This window comes from Myripristis murdjan, chromosome 14, assembly GCF_902150065.1.
Source record: "Myripristis murdjan chromosome 14, fMyrMur1.1, whole genome shotgun sequence".
NCBI classification, from domain to species: Eukaryota; Metazoa; Chordata; class Actinopteri; order Holocentriformes; family Holocentridae; genus Myripristis; species Myripristis murdjan.
In genome coordinates this window covers 37,557,127-37,570,868 of record NC_043993.1, presented here as the reverse complement: position 1 = coordinate 37,570,868, position 13,742 = coordinate 37,557,127, and the positions used below count along the sequence as shown (strand labels likewise).

At 46.1% G+C, this 13,742-nt stretch overlaps 1 protein-coding gene across 2 annotated transcripts in view; it reads right to left on the bottom strand.

The window, feature by feature from the left end:
• Positions 1-13,742, bottom strand: part of LOC115371238 (flavin-containing monooxygenase FMO GS-OX5) — a 40,510-nt gene that overhangs the window by 25,296 nt on the left and 1,472 nt on the right. For both annotated transcript variants that reach the window (XM_030068470.1, XM_030068469.1), the window contains exons 2-9: positions 12,636-12,848; positions 11,726-11,864; positions 11,094-11,236; positions 10,794-10,846; positions 9,688-9,812; positions 7,055-7,162; positions 6,423-6,632; positions 4,863-5,256 (exon numbers count right to left, since the gene is read on the bottom strand). In XM_030068470.1, coding sequence (XP_029924330.1) covers positions 4,930-5,256; positions 6,423-6,632; positions 7,055-7,162; positions 9,688-9,812; positions 10,794-10,846; positions 11,094-11,236; positions 11,726-11,864; positions 12,636-12,841 — 1,311 coding nt within the window. In that variant the 5' untranslated portion in view covers positions 12,842-12,848 and the 3' untranslated portion in view covers positions 4,863-4,929. The remainder of the gene's footprint in view (positions 1-4,862; positions 5,257-6,422; positions 6,633-7,054; positions 7,163-9,687; positions 9,813-10,793; positions 10,847-11,093; positions 11,237-11,725; positions 11,865-12,635; positions 12,849-13,742) is intronic.

The following is a 13,742-nucleotide window of genomic DNA, read 5'->3' as shown; positions in this document are numbered from 1 at the left end:
GATTTATTTTTCATGCGTACACATTTTTTTAACAATTAGAGAACATGCTGTTTTACATGAATTTTTGTCTCAAATGAAAGAAAATGAAAGAAAAATGAGCTAAATGTGAGGAAAGTCAGCTAAATGTTCGAAATATGTTGTCTATAAAATGGTGACCGAATTTTTACATTCGGCACCCCATAGATATGGGGGGTGCCAGTTGGTGTCACGATGGAGGAAATTAAAACAAACATAAAAGGAGGAAAGGTGATGGGGGTTCGACGACTACAGGCAACTCGAGAGGGAGTGAGGACAGACAGTGAGGGTCTCGTACTTGAGTTTGATGAGGAAGTGATTCCGAAGAAAGTGACTCTTGGGTTCCTGAGCTTTAGTGTTAGAGAGTACGTGCCAAAACCAATGAGGTGCTACAATTGCCAAAGATTTGGCCATACAGCGAAAGTGTGCAAAGGCAGGAGGAGGTGTGCTAGATGTGGTGAGGATCATGAGTATGAGAGATGTAAGCATGAGATACCTAAATGTTGTACCTGTGGTGGGAATCATAGTGTGGCCTATGAGGGATGTGTAGCAATGAAGAGAGAGAGGGGAATACAGAAGGTGAGGGCCCAGAGTAATATCACTTATGCAGAAGCTGTGAAAGTGGTGAATCAGAGGAATGAATATGGTGAGGTAAGTGGAACAGGGAGGCAACCTGCAGAGAAAGCAGATCAGCTAATTGAGGGGAAAGTGATGGTGGATTTGAAAAAACTAGTCACTGTCATAGCAGGTGTAGTGAATGCAACAATGGAGGTGAGATCGAAAACTGAGAGAATCCAGATAATAGTAAAAGCGGCAGCTCATCATCTTGATGTTACAGGGTTAACTTGGGAAGAGGTGCGAAGTGACCTCAGTATGCAGGCAAGCCAAGACCAGGCATGGGTTGGATAGTAGTAATAATGATTCTCCTGCTACAATGGAACGCTAGAAGTTTAATGGTTAATGGACAGGAATTTAAAAAATATGTAAGTGAGTTATCCAGCAAACCAGATATTATTTGTGTACAAGAAACATGGCTGAAATCACAGTTAGATTTTAGATTGACAGGATATGTTTCTGTTAGATGTGATAGGGAGGAGGGAGTAGGGGGAGGATGTGCAACATTTATAAGTGAAGATATTACGTACACAGAAGTGATGGTAGGCACAGAACAGGAATATGTAACTGTAAAGATATGGACAAGTGAAGGGGAAATAATGGTTATAAATTTTTACAATCCATGCCAGAAACTAGACCTGGAAAAATTATCGCAAATTAAAGGAGTTGATGAGAACAAAGTGGTGATGTGTGGAGATTTCAATGCTCATAGTACATTGTGGGGAGGAAAAAGAACAGATACAAATGGAGAAGTAGTTGAGGAACTATTGGAGGAAAGGAATATGGTATGTCTAAATGATGGGAGAGGGACGAGAATAAATGTACACACAGGGAACACTTCAGCACTTGATTTAACTCTAGTGTCTAGTAATTTGGCTGGGATATGTGAGTGGGATGTGTTAGAAGAAACCTCTGTAGGTAGCGATCATTTCCCAATAGTGTGTAAAATATTAATGCAAAGAGATAGACCTCAAAGAGAAGGACTGGGGAAGTGGGTTTTTGACAAAGCACGGTGGGATATGTTTGAATTTATATGTGAGAGAGAAATAAGAGAAATTGATCTTAATGGAGATATTGAGGAATTTGAGGGGAAATTTAAAGATATATTATTCAATGCTGCTAAGCAGACAATTTCTAAGAGTAAAGGGAAGATGAAGAGGAAAGCAGTCCCGTGGTGGACAGATGAATGTGGTAAAGTGATAAAAGAGAGGAACAAAGCTATGAGGGTATTAAGGAGAACTCATAATTTTCAGAATTTAATTAAGTATAAGCAAGCACAAGCAAAGGTAAGGAAAGTTATACGAAAAACAAAAAGGCAAAGTTGGCAAACTTATTGTGACAAAATAGGTAGATCAACAAATGTGGGAGAGGTGTGGAACATGATTAAAAGTATGTGAGGAATTAGAAGGGAGTGGAATTACCCAGTATTGAAGATGGGGGAGGAAGTTGCAGTATCAGATGAAGAAAAGGTTGAAATGTTAGCAAAAGCGTTTATTCAAATTCACAGCTCCAATAATTTAAGTGAAGAGAGTAAGAGAGGAAGAGAAAAGACCAGATCAAATCATCCAGGAGTACTTGAGAGACGGGAGGACATAACTAGCACAATGGATGCTCCATTTACCCTAGAAGAAATGAGGAGAGCGATTGTAAGATCAGGGATTACATCTCCAGGAAAAGATGAAATTTGTTATATCATGTTAAAACACCGAGGTGTAGAAGCATCTTTGAAGTTGCTAGGTTTGTATAATAAAGTATGGGAAGCAGGGTGGAAAGAGGCAGTGATAATTCCTATCAGGAAACCAGGAAAGTATTCATCAAATCCAATGAATTACAGACCAATTGCATTAACCTCACATATAGGTAGGATAATGGAAAGAATGATTACAGAAAGGTTGACATTTTATATGGAAAGCAGAGGAATGTTCTCACCTCACCAGAGCGGATTCAGGAAGGGGAGAGGAACCATGGATCCAGTCATGTGTCTGGAGACAGAAGTCAGGAAAGCTCAACTTAATAAAGAATCGGTGATGGCAGTTTTCTTTGACGTAGAAAAGGCATATGATATGGTTTGGAAAGAGGGACTAATGATTAAATTAAATATGATGGGAATAGGTGGAAGAATGTATAACTGGATAAAACATTTTCTATTTGATAGATTTATACAGGTAAGGATTGGAACAATTTTATCAAGAAAATATATGGTGGATAATGGTACTCCTCAGGGAAGTGTTATAAGTCCTATTTTATTTTCCATTATGATTAATGATGTCTTTTCTCAAGTGCGGGAAGATGTTGGACGATCCTTATTTGCGGATGATGGGGCCTTGTGGAAAAGAGGGAGGAATATTAATCATATTACAACAAAAATTCAAGAGGCAGTAAATGTTGTTGAAACCTGGTCATATTTATGGGGCTTCAAATTTTCAGTTGACAAAACTAAATCTGTATTATTCACTAGGAAAAGGAATACTGAAGGAAAGTTATATATGTATGGTCTAGGGATAGAGCAAGTGAGAGTATTCCGTTTTTTGGGTGTATGGTTTGATGTAAAGTTGACATGGAATGATCATATTGATAAGGTCATTTCTAAATGCAAAAAGGTTTTGAATGTAATGAGATGCTTATCAGGATCAGAATGGGGAGCGAGCAGATGTGCTATGAAAAATATTTATATAACCTTGATTAGATCTGTTTTTGATTATGGATGTATTGCCTATGGTTCAGCAGCAAAAACTTCATTGAAAAAGCTGGATGTGATGCTGCTCTCAAGCACTGAGACTTTGCTGTGGCGCACGCAAAACAACCCCTGTGTCAGCTCTGCAGGTAGAAGAGGGAGAAATGCCGCTGTATCTCAGAAGAAAACAATTAATGGTAACCTACTGGGAAAATCTCCAGGGACATACAGAAGACAAACACCCAACGGTAAAAGTGCTTCTTCCATGTTGGGACAGAGAGAGATATAAGGGAGAATGTTTTGCATGGAGCAGTGGAAGAACAGCTGCAGACATGAAATTAAATCAGAAAGAATTTATTTCTGCGGTACAATTAACAGTAACACCACCCTGTTTTTTTCCATCAGTTCATATTGACTTTCACATTCAAGAAGTTGTGCATAAAGGTTGTGGTGATGTTGTGAGTTTAGTGGAGGAAAGATTACATACCATGTATCATACATTCATTCCAGTATTTACAGATGGATCCAAAGACCCTCATACGGGAAGAACAGGTTTTTCTATTGTTATACCACAGTTGAAGAATTCAGTCAAAAGGAGGACATCGGATGATTTGGCTGTATACACTTGAGATGTTGGCAATTTTAGAAGCTGTACAGTGGATTGAAGAATTAAGATTCCAGAAAGTTATTATATGCTCAGATTCAAGATCAGCATTACTATCAATACAATCATTCACACATAGCAGCAGACAAGATGCAGTTAATGAAATCTATGAATCCATGTACAGACTTCAGAGGCAGGATAAGGTAGTCACCTTTATGTGGACCAGCTCACAGGGGAATTAAAGGCAACGAGATGGCTGATACATTGGCTAAACAGGCATTAAAACAACAGGAGAGTATGGCTGTTGCACTCAGTAAATGTGAAGCAAAAGGAATTCTAAAAAGAAATATACACAAGGAATGGCAACATGAATGGGATAATGGGGAGGTGGGAAGACACTTATATGCAGTGCAATGGGAAGTGGGCACAGTGAGATCAGTTAAAAAGAGCACTAAAGAAGAAAATACGTTGACAAGGTTGAGGGTAGGTCACACTGGGTTGAATAAAACACTTCACTTGATCAAAAAACATCCAACAGGCCTTTGTGATGTATGCTCAGTGGAAGAGTCAGTAGAACACGTCATTGTTCATTGCAGCAAGTATTCTAGAGAGAGAGTCAGTCTACAGAACAAGCTTAGGCAGATTGGGATACAAGAGATAACATTGAAAAGTGCTTTAACTGTTGGATTAGGGAAACTCATTCAATTTATGAAAGATACAGGATTAAATAAGATAATATAATTTTTTTATTATTATTATTATTATTATTATTATTATTATTATTATTATTTTCCTCCTTCTTCTAAGTGGGAATAGATGACTCTGGTTCACACTCCAACACAGTAGGTGGCGGTAATGCACCTTAACATTGGTTGCCACCCGCCATAAAATACAAAGAAGAAGAAGAAGCTTTTGGCTCGCAGACGGAGCGTCCTCGCGCCTGAGCTCTCGAGAGATTAAAACAGTGAATCCTTCAAAGTGTGTTTGGCCGCCCAGACGAGCCGGATCAGAGCGAGGAGCCTCAGGTTGAGCCCTGTCCCGGCCGGGCCTCCCAGCGCGTGGCGCTCAGCAGCCTGTAGTTGGCGCTCCTGTACGTCCCGAGGCTGTGGCGTCTCTGCCGCCACACCTCCTCGTACAGGCTGCGGGTGACGGGCGGGGGCGGGGCGAAGCCTCCGCGGCGGGCCAGCTCCTCGTAGTAGCTCCACTGCTCCTGCTGGAGGCGCAGGAGGTGCCGCGGAGCCACGCCCCGCCCCGTCTTCTCCTCCTGCTCCCGACGCACCTCCTCCTCCATGACGGCCCGGGACGGCAGAGACACCGAGCCCTGCAGCACGGCCAGGGCAAACTGCACCTGAGGAGAGGAGACAGAGGAAAGGAGGGAAGGAGACAGGACAGAGGACAGAGGGAAGGAGACAGGACAGAGGAAACAAGGGAAGGAGACAGGACAGAGGACAGAGGGAAGGAGACAGGACAGAGGAAACAAGGGAAGGAGACAGGACAGAGGGAAGGAGACAGGACAGAGGAAACAAGGGAAGGAGACAGGACAGAGGGAAGGAGACAGGACAGAGGAAAGGAGACAGGACAGAGGAAAGGAGACAGGACAGAGGAGACAAGGGAAGGAGACAGGACAGAGGACAGAGGGAAGGAGACAGGACAGAGGGAAGGAGGGAAGGAGACAGGACAGAGGACAGAGGGAAGGAGACAGGACAGAGGGAAGGAGGGAAGGAGACAGGACAGAGGAAACAAGGGAAGGAGACAGGACAGAGGAAACAAGGGAAGGAGACAGAGGACAGAGGAAACAAGGGAAGGAGACAGGACAGAGGGAAGGAGACAGGACAGAGGAAACAAGGGAAGGAGACAGGACAGAGGAAAGGAGACAGGACAGAGGAAACAAGGGAAGGAGACAGGACAGAGTGAAGGAGACAGGACAGAGGACAGAGGGAAGGAGACAGAGGACAGAGGAAAGGAGACAGGACAGAGGAAATGAGGGAAGGATACAGGACAGAGGAAAGGAGACAGGACAGAGGAAACGAGGGAAGGAGACAGAGGACAGAGTGAAGGAGACAGGACAGAGGAAATGAGGGAAGGATACAGGACAGAGGAAACGAGGGAAGGAGACAGAGGACAGAGTGAAGGAGACAGGACAGAGGAAATGAGGGAAGGATACAGGACAGAGGAAAGGAGACAGGACAGAGGAAACGAGGGAAGGAGACAGGACAGAGGAAACAAGGGAAGGAGACAGGACAGAGGAAAGGAGACAGGACAGAGGAAAGGAGACAGAACAGAGGAAACAAGGGAAGGAGACAGGACAGAGGAAAGGAGACAGGACAGAGGACAGAGGACGTTGGATGGAACAGGCTGTCGTATAAGCGCCTCAGATTTTTTTTTTTTTTCAGATTTTCAGTGTTTTTTGTTTTTTTTCCTTGAGCGTAAACGAGTGCGACACAGATTTTCAAAGTGAGACTCGTGGGACAGAATCATCTCAGCTCGGAGCGTGGAGCGGCGGCTCCTCCTCACCTGGACGTGGACGCAGGGGAACGGGACGATGAGCTGGCAGATGCCGATGAAGAAGAGCGAGGGGAAGGCGGGCGGGACCAGGTGCAGGTACAGGGGGGTCACCAGGTGCTGCCGGACGTCCAGGCCGAGGCGGGCGGGCCGCAGGAAGGGGAAGCTGTACCTGTACCCGGTGCAGAGCAGCAGCACGTCGGCGTCCCGCCGCGAGCCGTCCTGCAGACAAAACACATCTACCAGTTTATCTGATAACTGATATTTACAGCACATATTATTATCATATTATTATTATTATTATTATATTCATTTATGGCACATTTTAAAGCTGCATTTTAAATGAGTCCAAATTTCCTGTTAGCTTAGCATAAAGACTTGAAGTCTATGGGAGCCGTTAGCCTGGCTGAAGCGGATCCTGTGCATCTGGAACACCCAGCGTGGGATTATTTTAAAAACCTGCAGTGGTTTGAGGAGCAGCCAGATGGTGGCGCTGTAGGCTCACAGCGCTGCAGGAGGAGGAAGATCCACTGCTCATGAACCTCTCCTCAAACCTCTCCAGTTTGACGGAGCTGAACCTCTGGACCTGCACAGGTGAGAACATCTGGAAACAGTGGAAAGGTTGTAATGTTCCTTTAAATCACCTGGAGGCGCAAGCTGCCGTCCTGTTCCACCGCCACCACCGGAGCGACCTGCTGGACCCCCGAGGACGCAGGCAAGGTGACGTCAGGACGGGCGTGACTGAGGGTCACCTGAGGACAGGTGGACGGAGAGAGAGAGAGAGAGAGAGAGAGAGAGAGAGAGAGAGAGAGAGAGAGAGAGAGAGAGAGAGAGAGAGAGAGAGAGAGAGCACAGCACAAGTTACAAAATGCTTTCTTGCCTTCCTTTTGCGTGCAGAAGGCAGAAACTTGTCTTTGACTTGCAGACATTAAAAACACATTTCCATAAAAACATGCTGAGCTCATCAAAACATCACAAGACACATTAGAAAGTTGACATGAATCACAACAGAAGCACCAAGAGCTTGATGGAGAGGACTGAGCTCTGAGCTGAGCTGAGGTGAGCTGAGGCTCCACACCGAGGCAGCGGCTGGCTTCAGCCTCACTCTGATGTTTTATGGCAACCAGAACAAGTGATTTTTTGTAAATGTTGTTATGTCTTAGCACAGGCTCTGTATGCGGCTGCAGCGTCTGACATGTCCTCTGTCTCAGCTGAGCCGCTCTGCAGCCCGTCAGAGAGCTCCGTCCTGTTTCTGTCCTCAAACCAGCAACCAGAGCTGACCTGAGGACTGACGCTCTGCTGGAGGTGTTACAGGGTCACAGGGTTACAGGGTTACAGGGTTAGGGTTAGGGTTACAGGGTCAGGGTTACAGGGTTACAGGGTTACAGGGTTAGGGTTACAGGGTTACAGGGTTAGGGTTACAGGGTTACAGGGTTACAGGGTCACAGGGTTAGGGTTACAGGGTTACAGGGTTACAGGGTTACAGGGTTAGGGTTAGGGTTACAGGGTCAGGGTTACAGGGTTAGGGTTACAGGGTCAGGGTTACAGGGTTAGGGTTACAGGGTTACAGGGTTAGGGTTACAGGGTTACAGGGTTACAGGGTTAGGGTTACAGGGTTACAGGGTTAGGGTTACAGGGTTACAGGGTTACAGGGTTACAGGGTTAGGGTTACAGGGTTACAGGGTTACAGGGTTAGGGTTACAGGGTTACAGGGTTACAGGGTTACAGGGTTAGGGTTACAGGGTTACAGGGTTACAGGGTTAGGGTTACAGGGTTACAGGGTCACAGGGTTACAGGGTTAGGGTTAGGGTTACAGGGTCAGGGTTACAGGGTTAGGGTTACAGGGTCAGGGTTACAGGGTTAGGGTTACAGGGTTACAGGGTTAGGGTTACAGGGTTACAGGGTTACAGGGTCACAGGGTTAGGGTTACAGGGTTACAGGGTTACAGGGTTAGGGTTACAGGGTTACAGGGTCACAGGGTTACAGGGTTAGGGTTAGGGTTACAGGGTCAGGGTTACAGGGTTAGGGTTACAGGGTCAGGGTTACAGGGTTAGGGTTACAGGGTTACAGGGTTAGGGTTACAGGGTTACAGGGTTACAGGGTTAGGGTTACAGGGTTACAGGGTTAGGGTTACAGGGTTACAGGGTTACAGGGTTAGGGTTACAGGGTTACAGGGTTACAGGGTTAGGGTTACAGGGTTACAGGGTTACAGGGTTAGGGTTACAGGGTTAGGGTTACAGGGTTAGGGTCACAGGGTTAGGGTTACAGGGTTACAGGGTTACAGGGTTACAGGGTTAGGGTTACAGGGTTACAGGGTTACAGGGTTACAGAGTTAGGGTTACAGGGTTACAGGGTCAGGGTTACAGGGTTACAGGGTTACAGGGTTACAGGGTTAGGGTTACAGGGTTACAGGGTTACAGGGTCAGGGTTACAGGGTTACAGGGTTACAGGGTTAGGGTTACAGGGTTAGGGTTACAGGGTTAGGGTCACAGGGTTAGGGTTACAGGGTTACAGGGTTACAGGGTTAGGGTTACAGGGTTACAGGGTTAGGGTTACAGGGTTACAGGGTTAGGGTTACAGGGTTACAGGGTTACAGGGTTAGGGTTACAGGGTTACAGGCTTAGGGTTACAGGGTTACAGGGTTACAGAGTTAGGGTTACAGGGTTACAGGGTTACAGGCTTAGGGTTACAGGGTTACAGGGTTAGGGTTACAGGGTTACAGGGTTACAGAGTTAGGGTTACAGGGTTAAGGTGAGGGTTACAGGGTTACAGGGTTACAGGGTTAGGGTTACAGGCTCCCCTCAGCGTTCTGCACCATGTTTGCAGCGTCTCACGCTCCTCACGCCGCGCCGAGGACGGCCGTCGCCACGGTAACCTCAGGTGGACTTGATCATTTCCCAGGATTTCAGCGACGCGTTCAGGACTCGGGGTCGGTTTGGGATCTCTCCTGCTGTTTTCCATGACTGGAAACGGATCTATACATTTCAAGGATTTCCAGATTTTCCAGGATGCGTGGGAACTCTGCATTCAGTGAGAGCCGGGCTGGAGGGCTTCGATCAAATGCAAATGCAAATATTTCAACTGAAAAATATATTTGTATGTGCTAATATGTTAGTAATATGTTAGTATGTTTGCTCTGATTATGAGAGAGATTTGGAGTTACATTTATGGCGTTTTATTTTGAATGTTTGTTTTTGTTTTTTTTTTCATAGTAGCACTTTGTAGGCATGTGTGTGTTTGTGTGTGTGTGTGTGTGTGTGTGTGTGTGTGTGGGTACCTGGGCGCCGACGGCAGCCAGCTCCAGGGAGATGTCGAGGCCGGAGGCGCTGGCTCCCAGCACGACCACAGAGCGACCGCTGAACGGCTCGGGCTCTCTGTACGAGTGACTGTGCAGCAGCGAGCCTTCACACACACACACACACACACACACACACACACACACACCATTCTGACATCAGGACTCCGCTGCAGTGTCGTTATTTACCTCTTTATTTATTTCTGTCCTTATATCATCACAATTATACGGCGGTGTATTAGGGCCGCTGTATGAAGAAAAAAAAAACATGTCGAGGAGCGGGGGCAATATTCCATGAAAAAAACTCGGAATTTCTGAGATTATAAAGTCACAAATTTATGAGAAAAAAAAAACAGTGAAAACTAGCCTGTCAGTAAACTGTCAGCTTCCGAACTTAACTTGACTTTAGAGGATCAGAATCAGAAGGAGGATCAGAAGTTATTGATCTGAGAGGGGAGACAGGTGCTCAGTTATCAAGAGAAGAATTAAACTTAAAGAAAAAACAAAACAAAACAAAAACAAAAACACGTCCCTCAGAAAAGCGCAGGCGGCTTCTGTTGAGTTCATATTTTCAATTCCATCATTTATTTAGAAATCATTTCATGGGGGGAGGGGGGATTTCATGTATGATATTCAGAAGCTGAAGCGCTGTGATAAAGACAGGAGGAGCCGGTTTTGTATCAATGTCACCTTTCTAATTTTTTTTTAATTTCAAAGTCAGACATGTTGTGGCCAGGAGCGCCACCGTGTGGCCGACATCGGATGTGAAGGAAGTTGTGGATTCTTGGAACAACTTAAGCTTTTTTTTTTTTTTAAACCAGACATGGAATTTTTAACGGCAAAGTGGGTCATAATGTTTCACTATTTACTTTGGTGGTTGTTTGTCAACTATCAAAATCAGCGTTGCGCAGTTACAACCCAAAAATAATTCTGCCACAAACACAAATTAATGTTCAAGCCCTCGGGGCGTTCAGTTTTTCCGGCGAGGGAAAAACTAACATGTCCATTTCCAGCGGGGTTTCTTGACCTCTGACCTCCAGATCTCTGAATGAAAATGGGAGGGAGGAGAAGAGTAACTTCGGCCGTACCTGTAAAGTTCTCGATCCCTGGGATGTTTGGGATGTGAGGGTCGGAGTAGTGCCTGATGGGAAAAAAAGAAAGAAAACCAAAGTCAAGGAGGTTAAACAAATAGACTGAGGAAATGGAGATGGAGATAGATGGATGGATGGATGGATGGATGGATGTACAGCAGGAACAGGAAACAACAGGAAACAGCAGGAAACAGCAGGAAAAAGAAGGAAACAGCAGAAGACAACAGGAAACAGCTGCATGATGGACACATGAAGGACATGAATGTGAACGAGTGCAGATGAAGCTGTGCACGTCACCCGGTGCAGACGAAAACCGAGCAGAAAGTCTCCGTCCTCCGACGTCCCGACTCGTCAGACGACGTCACCGCCCACGTGGTCCTCGCCTCCTCGCCCTCCGTCTCCATGACGACGGGGTTGACCTCCTCCACCAGCGTGTGGAACTGACAGGAAGAGGAAGGCAGCCGTGATGCAGACGCCTCGCTCAGCCAACCTTCACACGTGGCTTTACTCTTTCCTTCAGTCTGCAAGTTTCTGCTTTGGCTTTTAGGTGATGTCATCGTGTTTCTGATTTGACTTTTAGGTGATGTCATCGTGTTTCTGCTTTGGCTTTCATGTGATGTCATCGTGTTTCTGCTTTGGCTTTCATGTGATGTCATCGTTAACTCGTTAATGTTATCGTCTGTGACCTCGTTTTTACAGTTCATTTTTTCTATTCTTGTTTTTTCTATTTCTTGCTTTACATTCACTTTTGTAGATTTGTGAGTCTTTTTGCTCCGTGAATACTTTTTGTACTTGTATTTAATGTAGATGTATGTGTTTTATGTATGTGCTGCACACTAAATTGCCCTTTGGGGACAATAAAGATCTTCTCAGTCTAAGTCTAAGTGGTGGGGGTGTTGTGTGGTGGTGTGTTGTGTGCTGCGGCCCACCCGGATGTGCGGCCGGACGCCGTGGCGCTCGCTGTAGCTCTCCAGGTATCTCTGCACCTCCTGGTGGGGCAGGAAGCTGGGCAGCTGGGGCTCGAAGGGGAAGTCGGGGAACATCATCACCTCTTTGGGCAGGTTGGTCCTGCAGGCGGAGACACAACAACCAAACCCGTCAGGTCCTGCACCCCAACAAGCCACGCCGTGCACCCCTGTTTTTTTTTACTTTTCTTTGTAAGCCACGTTGTGTGAACTTGTGTGACTAAAGTGCCAGCTGTGCGATGAGCAGATGAGATGAGCTGTCCTCTGGATGCAGTGAATAAACACCTGACTATGTGGAGGGATGGATTTTTGTCACGCTCTACATGTTTTTACCTTTGTAACTAACTTTGTTTTTGACCATTTTCCCCTTTTTTCCACTAAATATGCTGCTGTTGTTAATGATTGTGCTAATGAGGGCGTGACTGTAGAAATGTTTTCTTATATTTTATATATTCACTCTGCAGGACATTACCATCACACTTAGTCCAAGAAGTCAGTGACATTTTTTAATTTCTTCTTTATTTTACCTGATAATGAGCTCATTATGCTAATTACTCAAATTACCCAACAGGTTACCAGACTTCATGTAGCACAGGGTTCACCAGTCGCTGCCTGTTAATACAAACTCATTTAAACTGAGATTTTGATTTAAAAACAGTGACAGCCCTCATATGTTCATCAAATCCTGTTGTTGTTTTTTATTTCTGTGATTCTGATTCTGTTCTGCAGCGCCGTGACGCCGCGTGGTGACAGCAGTTTGATGACGGTGTGTGTGTGTGTGTATGTGTGTGTGTGTGTGTGTGTGTGTGTGGAGAGCAGGGAGAGTGTGTGAGCGTCCCGGCTGAGGCCAGGCGGTGCTCGGCCGGGTTCCTACCGCAGGTCTCTGTACATGCTGCTGTGGACAGGCCGCCCGTCCCCGCGCTCCGCCTGCTCCTCGTAGAACCAGGTGCCGCCCACGTGCCCGCTCTGCTCAAACACCACGGGGGGGGCGAAGCTCCTCGGCCGGGACAGGACGTGTCTGGCGGCGCAGAGCCCGGCCGCCCCGGCGCCGATCACCGCCACCCGCAGCCCGGCCGGCATCCCCTGCCTGACAGGAAGAGGGTTCCCTCGTCAGAGAGTCACCGCCGGATCACACCTGGTCACACCTGGTCACACCTGGTCACACCTGGTCACACCTGGTCACACCTGGTCTGGAGGCCAGGCTGACTGTGGTGAAGCCCCGCCCCCCTCCAGACCCTGAACATCCTAAAACAATCAGCCCCACTGAGATTGAGACAGCTCACTGGATTTCTGTCAGGATGAACTAATTTGCAAGAAATGACCTGAAAACTACAGGAAAAAAAAGAAAAAGAACAAGAAAAAGAAAAAGAAAAAGAAAAAGAAAAGGACCAGTTAAAAACAGCTTGAAAAGAGAGAAACTATTTCTAGTGAAGAAACGCTGCCGTTTGAAGTAACTAAACCACCAGATTGTTAATCTAGTGGGTCAGTTAATCTGTATGCAGTGCCAGTGGGACTTTGAGCCACAGACTCAACACACACACACACACACACACACACACACACACACACACACTCCAGACAGACAGCAGAGAGAGTTTAAAACCAGTAAAAACAGGTTTTCAGAGTGTTATGTTGCAGAAAGGCAGTAAAACCCCTCACATCATCTCTCTGCTGTTTAATCTGGGAGATTGGATCATCTGACAACTAAAGAGCTAAAGCGCAGATTGGTTAATCGATCATAAATGTCATAGATTCAATATTAAATCAGGATTGGATTGATCAGCAGTTACCGGGACCCCGCAGCGCCGCCTGCGTCCATCCTGCTCCGCCGGGACACCTGGACTGTCCCCGCACCTCGGCCGGATGACGTCAGAGGAAGGCGGGGCGGGGGTGGGCTATAACGCCAGTATGATATTATAATATCGGCAAAATATTTTATTCACAAACCCTTAAAGAGAACATGCAACAAAAAGCCCCAAAA